The 18,952-nt window shown below is 38.1% G+C and overlaps 1 protein-coding gene across 2 annotated transcripts in view; it reads left to right on the plus strand.

The window, feature by feature from the left end:
• LOC150077146 (uncharacterized) overlaps positions 1 to 18,952 on the plus strand; it is a 102,434-nt gene that overhangs the window by 75,207 nt on the left and 8,275 nt on the right. Inside the window, exon 4 of one of the 2 annotated variants that reach the window (XM_090386138.1) lies at positions 2,551 to 2,738. In XM_090386138.1, the coding sequence (XP_090242264.1) occupies positions 2,551 to 2,738 (188 nt within the window). Of the gene's footprint in view, positions 1 to 2,547; positions 2,739 to 18,952 lie in introns of both variants that reach the window. The other variant, XM_090386136.1, reaches the window with a different exon arrangement.

Here is an 18,952-nt window from a genome sequence, read left to right on the forward strand (position 1 = left end):
CTTGCTCAGATTACTCACTTAAGGGGGCATAGATTCAAATTGGAGAAAGACAATTGTAGAATAGATGTGCGGAAATTTGCATTTGGACAGTGGTGGTTGATAGTTGGAACAAACTTCCATCTGTTGTGGTGGAGGTCACCAACTTAAATAAGTTCAAGACAGAACTAGACAAATGGATGGGTGAAATGGTAAGGGTATTTATTTATTTATTTTTTATTTGGCTGATGCTATATAAGCTTGCTTTCTTGCATCAATTACTCTACTAATGCTAACGTGGATGACTGCTGTACAAATTGGAGTGGTATGGTATTAAGGGCAAGTTACTACAGCGGATAAAGGGTGGTTGAGTGGGAGATGGCCAAGAGTGATAATAAATGGGCACTGCTCTATGTTGACTAATGTTATCAGTGGAGTCCCCCAGGGTTCGGTACTGGGCTCATTGTTGTTTTGTGTATTTTTCAGTGATGTCAATGAAGGTATATCAGGCTTAATGTCTAAGTTTGCAGATGATACAAAGGTTGGCAGGGTTATTAATGACAGTAAAGCCAGTATGCTATTGCAACAGGATCTAGAAAGGTTAGACAGATGGGCTGAGAAGTGCCAACTGAAGTTTAACATTGACAAATGCAAAGTACTGCATATGGGTAGCAGTAACCCAAGAGAAATGTACCAACTGTGTGGTACTACACTCAGGGAAGTGGAGAATGAAAAAGGCCTGGAGGTAATTGTGCAGTCAGATATGAAGTTCTTTGAACAGTGCAGATGGGCTGCCAGAGCAGGTCATGGAGTCTTGTCAATGGTATATAGGAATTTTGCTAGCAGAAACAGGGAGGTGATTATCCCTTTGTATAAGGCAGTGGTCAAGCCACACCCTGAGTACTGCGTACAGGTCTGGAAGCCTCATTTTAGGATGAATGTAGAGTTGCTAGAATAAGTACAGAGAAGGGCAACAAGATTGGTGAGAGGAACAAAGGGATGCTCATACCGAGAGAGGCTTAAGTTCTGCAAGTTGCATCATCTGGAGCCTAGGCACTTGCAAGGTGATCTGATTGAGTTGTATAAGGCCTTGAATGGTTTGAACAGGATCAATGCTAATGGGATTCTTCCACTTGCTCAGATTAAGAACCTGAGGGGGTATCGATTCAAATTGAGGAAAGACAGTTGGAGAACATATGTGGGAAGTTTGCCTTTAGCCAGCAGATAGTTGATCACTGGAACAGACTTCAATCTGTTATTGTGAAGTTGATAGCTTAAATAAATTTAAGGCTGGACTAGACAAACATTGGAGTTACTGGATGGGAAGGTTTTTTTTTGTTTTTTTTTTATAATTCTAAATTACTCAGTCGGACCTCTGTTTAATTGTGTCCTTTTATTGTGAATTATTTTGAATTTCTCTTGGAAGTTACATTTAAAATAGTTTCCTTTGAGCAAAGAAAATTTTCATATAGTGAACGGATTAGGAGAAAATTAACTCGGTACGCACTGTTTGCATTTCTGGCAGTTAGTGCTGCTGCAAGAATTAAGAGAGCTAAAGGGATTACCATTCTACAACTTGGTGGTAAAATTTGGTAAAACCTATCCGACTACCTGTCCCACATACAGAGAAGTTGCGCTGGTCTGCAGTGAGCAGATCAAGGTGTATTCCCAATGGGCTCTGGTCCACCTTCTACTGCAGAGGTGTTCAAACATTTCCCATACAGGGGCCATATTCAAAAAAATTCAAAGTTAGATTTTTTTAGTGTGTTACATTTTTCATATCTTGTTGCATGTAAAATTAAAATTGAAAATATTCAAAACTTTTATTAAGTACAATACACAATTATAATACAAATTATTTTTACTTATTTTATTCACATTTTACTTATTTTTTTTATATACTTGAATAATAAATTTATGCTTAATAAACTCTGCTAATATACTTAATTTGTTGCTCTTATTCTAAAAAAAATTACTAACTAAAGTAACAATATCAGGGAAAAAAAATTTTAGTTACTTTTCATATCCTTTTAATTTTCAGTTTTTCCTGATAGCAAAGAATCAGTACCGGCACTATTTTTTTATTTTTATTTTTTTTCAAAAAAAAGCACTGCTCTTAATTACCATAACACAGCCCATGTATTTCCTTGTTCCAGTATGACTCACAGCAGGCCTTGAAATCCTCAGTACTTTTTTTTCAGGCTGCTGCATGTTCCAATAGAAGCAGTGCAAGAATCATTTTCACTTCTGCCTCCAGCTATTGGTAATTTAGTAGTCCTTCCCCAAATATGATCTTTTTTAAGCCATTGACAACATTATTAGAAAAAACTGGTAGATATTATCAATATATTAATATTCTAGAACAGCATATGCCAACTCCTTGATGATTAAGATAACTGATATTTTAGATGATCCACATTTGGGTAATCAACACACCCACTGCATTATGAATTATGAAAATATTTGACACATTATGAATTGCTGCATTATGAATGATGAAAATTTTGTATATTAAATTGTTAGATTTATTTTATTGTGTATTCATTATATTAATTATTTGCATTTGCACAGTAGTAGATCTACCAAAGATGATAGCAAATCCTGATGTTCACAAAACAGTATCAGTCACGCCTCCAGTTACTACTACTACTAGTACTACAACTACTGCCAGTACTACTAGTACCACCACCACCACCACTACAAGTACTACAATTCCTGTGACTGATGCAGCCACTACAACTCAGAAACCTTGGAAGAAACTGGTAAAATTATTTTTGAAAACTCTACCACTTGCTAGTTTAGTGTTATTTTCATGTAGTATAAAAAATGCATATTCTCTCTATAAGAAAATATACTATATTCTCAAAATTAACCAGACACCTGGATGTTTTAAAGAATATTTTTTGTTACAATATTTAATAATATGTCAGGCAACCTTTTGGTCTTAATTGCACACTGTATATCCTCATCAGTAGATCCCAGACTTATTGAACTTAAGTTTTTGATAGTGAGAAGTGGTAAGGACTTGTTTAAGTTAACAATTCATTTAAAGTCATAATTAAGGAAGGGGATATTTGATATATTAGTGCTACCCATATGCAGTACCTTGCATTTGTCAATGTTAAACTTCAACTGCTGTTTTTGAGCCCATCTGCCTAATTTTTCTAAATCTTGCATATCTTGATTACTGTCATTAACCACACTGGCAACCTTTGTACCATCTGCGAATTTAGACATTAAGTCTGATATACTTTCACCAGTATCATTAATAAATATTGAAAACTATAATGGGCCCAGCAGTGAACCCTGGGGTACTCCACTAATAATATTAGTCCATGAAGGGTAGTGTCCATTAATAACTACTCTCCATCTTCTCCCACTCAGTCATTTCTTTACCCATAGCAGTAACTTGCCCTTAATGCTGCACTGCTCCAATTTGTACAACAGTCTTTTATGTGCAACAGTATCAAAAGCTTTCCTGAAGCCAAAGTATATGTCAAAATTATTATTTTTTTTTTTTGCATACAGTTCCTTTGTTACTGTATTATAGTATCCAACCAGATTGGTCAAGCAAAGACAACCCCCTCCTTTAAGAAATCTCTGCTGGGATTGCAGCATAATTGCATTCCTGTCTAAATGATCCTGCATTTCTTTAATTAGTGACTCCATTATTTTCTCTGGAACAGAAGTTAAGCTAACAGATCTACAATTACTCTTGTCACCTATAAACTCATGCCGCTAGCTAATCTTTTCTCCCAGTGCAAAAAATTCTGGAACATATTTCAGGGTCGGAAAAAAATTAATTATTTTGAGGTTATTACACATGAAAGTAACTCACATTTGTCATGTTAGAGGTTGTCTGCAACTTATGATTTAGGAAACATATGTGTGAATGCCAAAACAGTAGAAAATAAAATGTTGATATTGTTTAATATGAAAGACCAAATAAGTTCTGTATTGTTTAATATGGAACTTATTTGGTGACATTGTTTCATTTTACAGTAGAGATTCATTTTCCAACATTAAGTACACAGATATATACCTTAAGTATAGTCATCTTGGAGGAAATTCACCTTAAATAAGGTGATTACACCAGAAAGAACATGACAGCCTGACGAAACAAATGGCCCTCAGTCCCCAGTAGCTTTCACTCCCCCTCTTACAGCAGCGAGAGGATCAGAGTGGAAGCAGAGGGTGCTAAGAATCTCAGGGTACAACCAGGCCGCCATGCATGGAAACTGAACTTGGCCTGTTACAACGTAAGATTGCTCATAAGTGAGGACAGGATATTAGAGCTGGAAAAGAAATTAGAAAATGTGAATTGGAATATCATCGGTTTGGCTGAAACAAGAAGAAATGAATCACTTATAAGTTTATCAAGTGGAAATCTGCTGTATACTAATGGAAACAGCAAAAGGAGTGAAGGTGGATTTGGCTTTCTGTTCAATAAAGATATAAAAAACAACATTTTGGAATTCAAAAGTACATCACTAAGGGTATCAAGACTACTACTCAAGATTTCTATGATGATGAAGAGGTTGAAGAAATGTACACTGAAATTGAGAGTCTTCTAGACAAACAGAAAACTCACTACACTATCATTGGGGGACTTCAATGCTAAGGTTGGAAAGAGACAAAACAGCACAGAAAGGGGAACTATAGGAAATTTTGGAATTTGTGAAAGAAATGAAAGGGTGAAAGACTTGTGGAATTTGCAGAATCTCGAGGAATATCAGTAATGAACTGATTTTCTTTTTTCAAGAAAATGGTGAACAGAAAGTGGACATGGAAGAGCCCAAATAGATTAACAACTAATGAAATCGACTTCATCCTCACTAACAGAAGATATATCGAGAAGGATGTTACTTGTCCTGAACAAGGTAAATGTTGGAAGTGATCACATAATGGTAAGATGTACACTTGATATAGATGTAAGAAAAGAATGGAAAAAACTGACTTGAGTAAATAATACAAAGGTCTTTGAGGTAACAGAAGAGAAGAAAAAGCAGTATGTACTGGAACTTATGAACATGTTTGAGCTTCTCCAGACTGCTTAGGACCAAGATATCGACAAGGAATATTACAACTTTCTGAAAGTGATAAAGTCCAAGAAACCTATAGGTAAAAAGAAATCCAAAGAAGAAAAAATTAGTCAAGAAACACTTGTCATGATGAACCGAAGATGACAAATGAAGAGCAAGAAAAACACTGACAAGGAGAAAATTGAGTATACTGAGTTATGCAAAGCCATTAGAAAGAGACTCAGAGAGGACATAAGAAAATTTAACACAAGAAAAGTAGAATAAGCATTAAGGGAAAACAAAGGACTTAAATCAGCAGCCATGAGCAGTAATACAGAAAGACAAATTATACTGAAACTGAAGAATAGCAATGGTGTAATTATAAATAGCAGAGAAGGCATAATTCAAATAGCAGAAGACTACTATAGAGAATTATACAAGGAGCAAGGGAATGATGCCAGCAGTGGGGAAGATGGATCACAAATTAGTAACACATACGACATACCCAATATTCTTCCTGATGAGGTAGAACATGCATTAGAAAATGGGTGCCTCCGTAGCCAGGTGGGAAGGAACAGCAGTGCGAAGCACACGCTTCTTGATTAGACCGGGGTTTGAGCCCGTCACCACCAAATACGGAGGATGCGGGAAGGTCAGGGAATGACCACCGCATATCCCGGAGCAATATGGCCTTAGTTGCTAATGCTCCAAACAACAACAACCAACCAGCATTAGAAAATGAAGGATCAGAAAGCCCTGGAGGAAGATGAAGTTACTGTAGAGTTGTTAAAACTGGGAGGAAGAGACATGGTACAAAAAAACTGGCAAGAGTCTTCACAAAATGCATTAGAAAAGGTGCGATGCCTAAGGAGTGGAATAACGCAATCATAGTTTTGCTGCATAAGAAAGGAGATAAATCAGAAATTGGAAATTATAGGCCAGTTAGCTTGTTATCCCACATCTACAAGTTGTTCACAAGGGTCATTACTAACAGATAGAAAGAGTACTTGATGAGAATCAGCCGAAAGAGCAAGCTGGCTTTAGAACAGGATTCTCAGATATGGATCACCTTCATGTAATATCACAGCTAATGGAGAAAGCAAATGAATATAAAACGCCATTATGCCTGGCATTTGTGGATTATGAAAAGGCATTTGACTCTATGCAGCAGAAGGCAATGTTTCAGGCACTGGAAAGACAAGGCATAGATACCCCATATATTATGATTTTGAAGAAAATATATGAGAATGCTACCTCCTTTATTAGACTAGACAAAGACAGTAGTAAATTTAAAATTGAGAAAGGAATTAAAATTGAGATTGAGAAAGCAATTAAAATTGAGATTGAGAAAGGAAGCTTTCAGAAGATTAGACTGGTTGCAGAAAGGAGTCAATGTGAATGGAGAGTACCTAAACAATTTACGATTTGCAGATGACATTGTGGTCATAAGCCACGATCCCATAGAATTAGAGGAAAACCTTAATTAGTTCTGCAGGGTTAGTAAGGATTTTGGACTAAAGATGAATATGGCTAAAACAAAAGTAATGATGAACAAGTATGCCACAGAAAGGGATATAATGATTGAAAGAGCAGTAATTGAAAAGGTGGAGTCATATAATTATCTGGAACAAGTCATTAACTGTAATAATGATAAATGGCTGGAAGTCAAGAGAATAATAAATTTTGAATGGATGGCATTCAGGAAATATAGTCATACTGAGGAGCAATATCCCAATTTGTCTGAAACTTAAAATAATGAACCAACGTATACTTCCCACCATGACTTATGGAAGTGAAACTTGGGCACTCACCAAAAGAATGGAAGAGAAGGTGAGAACTACACAGCGAAGAATGGAACGAATTATATTGGGAATCAGACTGTTAGATAAGAAGAGAAACACATGGATTAGGCAGCAAACTCAAGTAGAGGACGTTCTTATCAAAACTAAAGAACTAAAATGGTCTTGGGCAGGACACATAGCTCGAAGACATGATGACAGATGGACTAAGAAAATAACAGAATAGTACCCAAGAGGAGCTAGAAGAAAACCTGGAAGTCAACAACTGAGATGGATAGATGAAATTCATGAGTTTGTGGGTAGTAAATGGATGGCCATTGCACAAAACAGAAGGAACTGGAAAGTTGCTAGAGAGGCCTTCATCCTGCAGTGGATTGAAAATGGCTGGTGATGATGATGACACCAGAAAGAATTTTTTTACAGATGATTGCCAAATTGGCCCACTTCAAAGTCTACCATCAAAACATTGAAAGGTGAAATTCTTGAAATGGAATAAGATTTTCCATGGATAAGTACCTGGCAAATTGATGTTGCACTGTAGGTTCATGACTTATCTGTTTGGGGTATTCTTTGATCATATCATTTGTATCTTTTCATCTGTAGAAAGTGTAGTCATTTATCCCAGCAGACTACCTTAAGTGACAAAAGTTCTGTTAATAGCCCCTCTGTCATCATGCCCAAGATCCTGATTTTGGCAAGTCAGTTGCTGTTTACTGATAAAGCAAACTTGAGTGCAGGTTTGGAATCATCAATGTGCACAACTTGAAAAAAGAAAATGAAATGGTGTAATGGTAAGAGTTCATTAAGAGCAACTCTTTATTATCATCTAGTGCAGTATTATTTGAAATCAATTAATTGGACAATATAATCTGCTCTATGTTATTTATTTATCCTGTATTATATTTCCGACGAGATGATATCTCAGCCACATGTTAACCCCTGGCTTAGTACCGTGAAGGGTTTGTGAAGTCTGGGTACCTGCGTGTACTTTTGCACCTTACAATAAAGATCATATTTATATATTTATATGTTCTTACATGATATCTGGTCAGTCAAGCCTCCCAACACTTTTTGGAAGATATTGCTTGAAGATGTTCCTCTTTGGACAAAATGTGATAGGTAGTTCATACATGATGGCACTCTGTTCATTTCAGCTGGCTGGCAGGGACCTACCTTGCCACCTTTTCACTCAGGTGAGGGAGGCCCTCTTGTTTGGCCAGCACAGTTACATGAAACCTTCCCCCCCCCCCCCTTTGACTACTTCCTGTGGATTACTTAAATCCTGGTTCTGTGATATCCAGAACTTCAATGAAAAATAGTCCACCACCACTGTGGGAATGTTTGAGCATGTTTTTCAGTCAAGATGAGGTCTGCATTGAACTACAAGGATGTCACTTTGAACAGTTATTCATAAAATTATATGAGGGCTGTTCAGTTAAGATGATCATAATTTTTCATGCACTGCTTGCTATTTCTAGCTGAGCTGTGGAATTTAAGACCAAACCAAGCTACATCATGTAGCAACTGCACAGTTGACGGCGCCTCCGTAGCCAGATGGGAAGGAGCAGCAGTGCGTAGCACACACTTCTTGATTAGACCGGGGTTCGAGCCCGTCACCACCAAATATGGAGGATGCGGAAAGGTTAAGGAATGACCACCGCATATCCTGGAGCAATATGGCCTTAGTTGCTAATGCTCCTAAAAACCAAACAACAACAACAGCACAGTTGACTCGTGTGCTTAGTGTCACCTTGGCAGTCAGACAAGTTTATGCCTGTTCAGTTTCGCCTATGTGACAATGGACATGACATGCGAGGAACAGTAATGTTCTCAGCTTTTGTTTCTTTCTTAAGAAAATGTCAGCTGAAGCATAGATGTTGAAAGAGGCTTATGGCGTGAATCTGCACTTCCATATAACACAGCTTGCAGGTGGTTTAGATTATTTAAAAATGGATGTGATTCAATCACAAAAATTGGCTTGTTCTGGAGCTCCAACCACTGCTGTCCACACAGAAACCATAAACACTGCTTCAATAATTGCAAGGGAAGACTGTCATATAACAGTAAGGCAACTGTCAGGGATGTTGATAATATCAATAGGAAGCATGCATGGTAATCTCCATGTCATATTTCTGCATGACGTGTTTATGCACGATGGGTTCCAAGACTACTCACATCTGAGTAACAGCAAGTTTGCAGGGAGGTGTGTAAGGAGCTGCAGAGAATGGTTACTGAAGATTGACTAATTGATATATTAAATTATTTTCTATAAGTAGCTTATAGACCTAGCCAGGATCCTTGGTTTTTTCTGAATTGAGACAGCGAGATTTTGGAACTTAATTAATACTTGTGTCCGTAGATTTAACGTTCGTGACTTGCTGCCATTGTTATGCGATACAATGTTTTATCCTGTTAGTTTAGTATAGTATAGTATATAATATTATCAATTAATCAGTAAAATTTATTAATCTTGTTAAACTTCATTGCCATTTAAATTGTACTTTTTTAACTAAATACATATAATGACTTAGATTTTACAGACGTAACATAATTAATTAATACATAACTTGATACGGAAGTTATATGACAGAATACAAGTTTAGGGTTATAATTTTATACTGAAATTGAAATTTAATCGAAATCATGACTCGGATCAGAGCAGCAAAGCAAAAGGCTCAAGCTAATAGGAGTGCTGTGGCTCAGGGGAGAACCGAGGGGGGCCAGTTGCTCTCTGAATCACAGCCTTTTAAAATGCACTGCTTGCTTGATGTTTGTGGAGCAATCAGGTACGGGACATGATATTGCCAAGCCAAGGGGAATTTGTGTTTGTGTGCGCGCGATGTAAGGAGTGTGAGAAAATCAGGCAACAACTCAGCATTGTTATGGGCTTATATGAGAGCTCGAAGGATAGGGTGGATGCCCTTGAAGAATCTAAATTGGGGGGGGGGGGCATCAGGCTCTCAGCCGCCCACATCAACGCCAGAGCTTGCACTTGATCACGCAACACTGCAGCAACCCCCAAGGCAGAATGCTCTGGTCCCACAGGAATTAGTAGTTGTTGGTGACGCTATTGTCAGGGATAGGTGGAACAGGACCAGGTTATGTCTGCCAGGGGCAAAGGTTGATAACGTTGTAGAGTGAATATCATCTTTTAAGAGCACAATAGGTGATATTGTTGTACACGTTGGCACTAATGATATTAAGAGTAGGAGAGCGGTGGAATTACTTAACAAGTACAGGTCACTGTTGAAAACAAAGCTGTGAATTAGGGTTGAAATTGAAAGTGTCTGCAATTCTGCCCAGACATGATAGGAGGGAGTATATGATGAGAGCCTTGTTGATCAATTCGGCCATGGAAAGATTGTGCAAGGCTCAAGGGGTAGAATTTTTTTCAGCCTGGTCTGTACTTGTTAACAGTAGAGACTGCTTTTACAGGGATGGGATACACTTAAATAGAAAGGGTGCAAGAATATTTGCTGATGCTATCGAGGCAGTGTTAGGTGGGTCAGAAAACTGCTAGCTTGGGGGGGATACAAGGATTAATAGATTAACAGTAGCCGCTAGCAGAGGTGAAAGTGATTCTTGCACTGCTTCTACTGGAATGAGCAGTAACATGAAAAACAAGATGCAAGGTATTTCAGAGACTGCAGGGAGTCATTGTGGTACAAGTAAACATATAGGTTGTGTTAGGGTAGCTAAGAATAGGAACAGGTGCATGTATACTTGTGTATATACCAGTGCTAGTGGTTTGGTAAATAAATTTGATGAATTTGAGGTGTTGGTCAAAACATCAAAGGCAGCTATTGTTAGGATATCAGAGACATGGTGTCATACAGATAAAAGGAATACAGAACTGTAATTTGTGGAGTACATTGAACCCTCAGGGTTCAGTGTTGGGTCCATTGTTGTTTTTGTTTTCTGTATTTATAAATGATATTAATGATGGTATATCAAGCTTGTTTGCAGATGATACGAAGGTTGGCATGGTTGTTAAGGACATTGACAGTACGCTGCTGCAACAGGATCTAGAAAAATTGAGCAGATGGGCTGAGGTGTGGCAAATGAAGTTTAACATTGACAAATGTAAAGTACTACATATGGGAAGCAGTAACCCCAGAGTAACGTATCAATTCTGTGGTACTACACTGACAAGGTATGTTCATGTCAGACGGCACCTGGGATTTCTCCCAGTGGTAGAGAACGAAAAGGACTTGGGGGTAATTGTGCAGGCAGATATGAAGTTTTCTGAGCAGTGCAGACGGTCTTCAAGAGTAGCTCATGGTGTCTTGTCAATGATAAACAGGAATTTTTCTAGCGGGGATAAGGAGGTGATTATCCCCTTGTATAAGGCAGTGGTCAGGCCACGCCTTGAGTACTGTATACAGGTCTGAAGGCCTCATTTTAAGAAGGATGTAGAGCTGTTGGGACGAGTACAGAGAAGGGTAGCAAGATTAGTGAATGGAACAAAGGGTTGCTCTTACGAAGAAAGGCTTAAGTTTTGTAAATTAGTGTCTGGAGACTAGGCACCTGCGAGGTGATCTGATTGAGGTGTATAAAGCCTTGAATTGTTTGAGCGTGCTGATAGCTGATGGGATTCTCCCTCTTGCTCAGAATAATCACCTGAGAGGGCATAAATTCAAATTGAGGAAAGACAGATGTGGGATAGATGTGCGGAAGACATTTGCCTTTAGCCAGCGGGTAGTTGGTTGGTGGAACAGACTTCCATCCTTTGTTGTGGAAGTTGATAGCCTAAATAAATTTTAGGCTGAACTGGACAGGTATTTGAAATGAAAGGAGGGATGAAATGGGAGCGGTTTTTTTTTTTTTTTTTTTTTTTTTGACTGATGCTGCATAAGCTTGCTTTCTTGCATCATATGCCTCTGTTAATGCTAAAGATGGTGAGGTTTTGCACAAGGTGATAATGGCGGATGAGATGGCTTCATCTCATCTGCCATTATCACCTTGATCACATTTTTCAGAGTAAGCAATAAAGCTCTTTTTGGAAATCTGTCATTGCCAACACAGAAAAGAAAAAAAAGTTATGGCATATGAGGGCTTGTTTGAACAGCCCTCATATGAATCTCAAAAATTGAGGATTGCTGTGTTTACATGCTTTTTTATTTTTATTTTTTGATGGTTTACTGTAATAAGTTTGAAATAATAAATTATTTTCAGGTATACATTTACATCAACTTTTTTTCTTATTTTGGACAATAGAATATGTCCCAGAATTTTTTAAGCACAGTTTGAAATATCCTGTTATGTATTTTTCTGGTTAAACAGGCATGCATGCTAAAACTTATAGAACGGAGTTTCTATCTAATGTGTTATCTTTCCTAGTTTTGCCCTTCTGATTGCAAAGTTTACACCCATTTTTTTTTTTATATCACATTAAGGATTTTCTGCTAATTGAGGAAATAGAAAATGCATTTTTCCTATTTTGTAAATTTTATTTAATTTATCCAAATGAAAACTTGTGTACTTTTTATAATGAAATAGACAAAACTTAAGGGGCGCCTCCATAGCCAGGTGGGCAGGAGCAGCAGTGTGTAGCACATGCTTCTTGATTAGACCGGGGTTTGAGCCCATGACCACCAAATACAGAGGATGCGGAAAGGTCAGGGAATGATCACCGCATATCCTCGAAGCAATATGGCCTTAGTTGCTAATGCTCCTAAAAACTAAATAACAAACAAAACTTAAAATTAAGAAAATAGAAGAATATTAATGTATTATAGTTTTTCTTTTGTGCATTATTCATCTCTGTCAACTCTCCAGGTTTATAACAGTAATTTTGTCTTTTTATCTTGTTTTGATCACTTTTTTTCATCTCGGCATCATAAAAATTTCAGATTTTTTGCTTATTTTCATTAATGAATTGGTCATCAGGTATGCTGGTATGTGTTGCATGAAATATGCAGAATGCACACGTTATTCTTCAACAGAACACTGTCCCATACTCTGTTACTTGTAGTATTTACCATCTTTTATTTTGTGTGGTATGGTGTGAAGCTAATTAATGTCCATTATGATGCTAAAGCAATATGTCATAAAATTTTAGAAGACATGTACAAGGTTTTCTATGTATTGTAAAATCTGTAAAAGGTAATACATTTTCTATGTGTATTGTAAGTTGAGGTGATTTTTAAAATGGTGGGAAATGCAGTGTAATCAGAACATTTGCAAGCAAATAAGAATAAGAGCAGTGTGCAATACATACAAAAAAATGTAGAATTTCAAAATGATGATGATAATGTCATATATTCTAAATTCTTGTTGACGTTTAAAATCATAGAACATAATCTTCCTGTGAACTGTGCTAATAATGCAGGCACAATGTTTAGAAATATGTTTCTCAAAAGTGAAATAGCAAAAAAAAAAAAAAAAAAAAAAAAAGATCTGGAAGAACAAAAACAGCAGGTATTGTTAAAGTAAAATTGCACAGAGAGGGAAAGAAGAGAGATAGTGATAACTTTGAATAATATGCCATTTTTGATTGCTACTGATAGCACTAATCAGCGATTCCAAGCTGTATATGACATCTTTTATTCAACTGCTGAAGATGGCAGTTGGCACCTCTTCAGCACTACTTGACACAGTTTGCAAACAAATTCATTTCCTTTAATTTTGTTTAATAGTGTTTAATTTGAAAATCATTTGATCACACCATGTTTAATTTATATTTTAGTGAAAGCGTACTGTACTAGTAAGCAGTCCTCTGGCTGTCTTAATATAAAATGCATACATTGTTAGCGAAATTTAATTTCAAGTGCAAAGTCTGGACTTTAAAACCTCCTGCTTCTTCCAAAAGTCAAAATGTGGCAGCTCTGATTGTTCCACACATCTCCCTTTTCAAAGACCCATAATTGCCCATCATGTTAACATTCTGCCTTTCTAGTATCTTCTTTTTGTACACTTTATACCTTAGTGGAATCACCACCTTGTTACTTTCTGACTGAACCAGGATTTCCAGAAAAACAAGTCTGTGGGATTGCAAGAAATGAACTTTCAGCTCATCTTATAACCTAGATTTTGAAATCCATTGATTTTACTTTAAAAGATACTTTAATAATTGGGTGGGTGATTACGAACAGTACTTTTGAAGTCCGTCATGCTTATTTTTCAGCTGTCATCATTCCTGCAAATTGCTCATCTGAAATTAACTAATTAACTTTGGCCGCATTAGCATTAGTAGAGGCATTTGATGCAAAAAAGCAAGCTTATGCAGCATCAGCCAAAAAAAAAAAAAAAAAAAAACCCACTTCCACTTCACCCCTCTGTTCGTTCAAAATACCTGTCCAGCTGAGACTTAAACTTATTTAGGCTATCAACCTCCACGAAAAGGGATGGAAGTCTGTTCCACCAACCAACCACCTGCTGGCTAAAGGCAAATTTCCGCACGTCTATTCTACATCTGTCTTTCCTCAATTTGAATTTATGCCCTCTCAGGTGATTATTCTGAGCTAGAGGAAGAATCCCATCAGCATTGAGCATGCTCAAACCATTCAAGGCTTTATACACCTCTATCAGATCACCTCGCTGGTGCCTAGTCTCCAGACACTGTAATTTGCAAAACTTAAGCCTTTCTTCGTAAGAGCACCCCTTTGTTCCATTCACTAATCTTGTTGCCCTTCTCTGTACTCGTTCCAAGAGCTCTACATCCTTCTTGAAATGAGGCCTCCAGACCTGTATACAGTACTCTAGGTGTGGCTTGACCATTGCCTTATACAAGGGAATAATCACCTCCTTATCCCTGCTGGAAAAATTCCTGTATATAATTGACAATACTCCATGAGCTACTCTTGCAGCCTGTCTGCACTGCTCAGAGAACTTCATATCTGCCTGCACAAACACCCCCAAGTCCCTTTCATTCTCTACCACTGTCAGTGTAGTACCACAGAGTTGATACGTTGCTCTGGGGTTGCTGTTTCCCATGTGTAGTACTTTACATTTGTCAATGTTAAACTTCATTTGCCACCTCTCAGCCCATCTGCTCAACCTTTCCAGATCCTGTTTCAGCAGCATAGTGTCAGTAGTGTCCTTGACAACCCTGCCAACCTTTGTATCGTCTGCAAACTTGGACATTTAAGCTTGATATACCATCATCAATATCATTTATAAATACAGAAAACAATAATGGACCCAACACTGAGCCCTGAGGGACTCCACTAATAACATTAGTCCACGATGAGCAGTGTCCATTGATTACCACTCTCTTGTCTTCTCCCCCTCAACCACCCCTTTATCCATAGCAGCAATTTTCCTCCAATGTCACACTGCTCCAATTTGTGTAGCAGTCTTCCATGTGCAACAGTATCAAAAGCCTTTCTAAGATCCAAGTATGTAATATCAAAGCTATTCCCTGCATCCAGTTCTTTTGTGACTGCATCATAGTATCCAATCAAATTGGTCAGGCAAGACTTCCCCTTAACAAAACCATGCTGTGTCCGAACTATTACTGCAGTCTTGTCTAGATGATCCTGCAATGCTTCTTTAACCAGTGCCTCCATTAATTTCCCTGGAACAGAAGTTAAACTAACAGGTCTGTAATTACCTGTGTCTCCCCCTTTGATCCTCCTTTGTGGACTGGGATCAGATTTGCACATCTCCAGTCTATGGGTACCTCCCCTGAGTCCAAGGAAGCTCTCATAATTATGGCTAATGGTTTGCTTACTTCCTTTGCTGCCTCCTTTAATATAACTGGACAGATCCCATCCACCCCGGGTGCCTTTCTTGTGTTTATCTTCAACAATTTCTCCTCCACTTTACTCCCAGTTATTTCAAGATTCTGTAGCTTACTACTAGAGTTGAATACACATCTGGTATTCCCCTCGCTGAATAACTCCTCATGTGTGAATGTCGATGCAAAATATTCATTTAGTTTGTTAGCTACCTGAGCAGGATCATCAACAGTTGACCCATCAATATCAAGTGGACCAATCTGATTCATCCCCTTCCTTCTAGAGTTTACATAAGTAAAGAACTCTTTGCTGTTTTTTTTTGCATCCCTTGCCAAGGATTTCTCGTAATCTGCCTTCGCCTGCCTAACCTCCTTTGCAACTTGGTTGCATATCAACTTGTATCTATCATAGGCTTCTGTGTCATGTGTTAATTTGTAAGTATCCCATGCATTTTTCTTCTCTGCCATATGCCTCATTAATTCATCTGACATCCATTTTGGCCTAAACCTTGAACAATATTTCTTAGTTGGTATGTAAAGCCTAGTAGCTTCCAAGATAAGTTCTTTGAATGCTTCCCATTTTGAATTTGCTGTTGGTAACATCATCAGTTGGTCCCACTGTATAGAATTTAAATACTGTCTCAGTCCATCGTAGTCACCTTTACGGAAGCAATAACCCTTCCCTTTACCCCTAATGGTAGTTACCTCTTTGAGTAAATCCCACTTCAGCACACTTTGATCACTGCCACCTAGTGGTTCATTTATCTGCAGATTCTTAATGCATGAAGAATCACTGCTGATAATCAAATCAAGAGTATTACTCCCTCTAGTTGCCTCCCAAACATGCTGATGTAGAAAACAATCATCCAATAAATCCACAAAAGCCCTGCTAGTGTGTGAGTGACCAGCCCCCAAATTCCAGTCAATATCTGGGAAATTAAAATCTCCCATTATAAGACTCTCTGATTTACTGGCCCACTCTATTTCCCTGTACAGTTTCTTATTATACTCATCAGAGTCATTAGGCCTATAGCACACTCCTACTCTCAATTTTGATCTCCCAATGCTTATGTCACACCAAACTGACTCAACACTGCACTGTCCAGCAATGTCGACTGGCTTCACTTCCTTGGTTTTTATGTGTTTCTTAACTAATAGCATAACCCCTCCCCCCTTCCTATCCTGTCTATCCTTTCTGTAGACATTGTACTCCCCAAATTCCAGTTCTGCATCCCTTATATCTGTGTGACACCACGTCTCTGATATCCCAACAATATCTGCCTTTGATGTTTTGAGCAATACCTCAAATTCATCAAATTTATTTACTAAGCTCCTAGCATTGGTGTACACGCAAGTATACCTGCACCTGTTTCTATTCTTAGCTACCCTAACACATCCCATGTGTTTACTTGTACTGCAATGGCTCCCAGCAGTCTCTGTAGTATCATGCATCTTGTTTTTCAGGCTTCTGCTCATTCTAATAGAAGCAGTGCAAGAATCTCTTTCACCTCTGCCAGTGGCTACTGTCAATCTATTGGTCTTTGTCTCCCCCCAAGCTAGCAGTTTTCCGACCCACCTAACACTGCCTCGATAGCATCAGCAAATATTCTTGCACCTTTTCTATTTAAGTGTATCCCATCCCTGTAGAAGCAATCTCTCCTGTTAACAAGTACAGTCCAGGCTGAAAAAAATTCTACCCCTTGAGCCTTGCACAATCTTTCCAGGGCCGAATTGATCGACAAGGCTCTCATCATATACTCCCTCCTATCGTGTCTGGGCAGAATTGTAGACAATTTCAAATTCAACCCTAATTCACGGCTTTTTTTTTAACAGTGACCTGTACTTGTTAAGTAATTCCGCCAGTCTCCTAATCTTAATATCATTAGTGCCAACGGGTACAACAATATCACCTTTTGTGCCCTTAAAAGATGATATTCGCTCTACAACGTCATCAACCTTTGCCCCTGGCAGACATACCCTGGTCCTGTTCCACCTATCCTTTTTACAAAGCATGTTCCCCGTTTCCCTGACAACAGAGTCACCAACAACTACTTGTTCCTTCGGGACCAGCGCAGTCTGCCTTGGGGGTTGCCTCTGTGTCACGTGATGCCAAGTGCAAGCTCTGGCGTTGATGTGGGCAGCTGAGAGCTTGATGGGCCCCTCAATGTAGTTTCTTCGAGGTCATTCACCCTGTCCTTCAAGCTCTCATATAGGCCCACAAGAACGCTGATTTGTTGTCTGATATCGATACACTCCTTGCATCGCACACACACAAAGACATCCCCCATGGCATGAAAATGCTTTCTCTGAGTTTTACATCAGATAAATTCAGAAAGAAAAATATAAATTTGCTAAGATACTTGAGCAGTTATCATCCTTTTGTAAAATTTTTACAGGTTACTTCATCAACCCAAATTTGGTACAAAGGGCCAACTAGACTTGTGTTCAGTACATCTCTCTCTCTCTCTCTCTCTCTCTCTCTCTCTCTGTGTGTGTCCACTTCCTCCTTAACCATCACTCACTCTGTTCTCTGCTGTTCCATTCACTTATAAAGCAAAAATGTAACTTGATCACTGACCCAACGACATATAGATTTGTCAGGGCTTCACGGAATAGTCAATTATGTCTTTTTTATTAAGATGTTTTGGGGATTTCATGTTTCTCCTTTAATTTAGCTGAATATGCAATTGTAACAGAAAGATAAATGTTTCTTTTATGAAGGGGAAAATGCTTTTCAGGCTAATTTTGTTGAAATTGAAGAACCGTCTATTTAGTTGATTCATATACCAGATCTAATGATATTTCTGCAATAGACAAGTGAATCATCCTGAGAAAAGTATGGAATGACCTCCCCTGTGACTGCACTAAGAAAATGATGTTGTCAGAGGCTAGGTTTTTAGTCTGGAGTCTTTATCCAGGATCTTTGCAAGGATTTTTAAGATCCAAATCTCTCATCAAATTGTTTGGCATATTTTTACGAACTGTGTGATTGATGTACATTTTAATTTTGTCATTGTTGCCATGTATATTACATTTAGAATCTGATGGTGAAGGCAGTTTATTGAAATATCTGGTGCAGATGTTGTTGCTTGAGAGCTATTGGCGCAAGAGCAGCTTAGGCTATAATGCGCCTAGTACCTCTGGTGCAGAAGGCAGATCACATTCATTCATGATGTCTTATAGCAAATTTAGTATTCACATACAAAATGTTATTTTAATTTTTAGTGTTGTTGTGCTTAAGATAAACAGAAATAGCAGTCGTATCCATGGCTTCTCAGTTCATACCAGACTGTAGGAGGAAAAGATATTCTTTCTCACCTTGACTCTGTTTCCAAAACTGTTCAACACAAGTGTGGAAACCTGTGTGTGGAGTCCATAGTTTATCTCAGATGCCAAGTTTTTTCCTAGAATGTGTACATACAATGTGCTGTTTTAACAAATTAGCCAGTTTTCTCTGCTATTTTTATAACAAAGCT

This window comes from Mastigoproctus giganteus, chromosome 12 (genome assembly GCF_048544385.1).
Source record: "Mastigoproctus giganteus isolate SK-2022 chromosome 12, ASM4854438v1, whole genome shotgun sequence".
Classification (NCBI taxonomy): Eukaryota; Metazoa; Arthropoda; class Arachnida; order Uropygi; family Thelyphonidae; genus Mastigoproctus; species Mastigoproctus giganteus.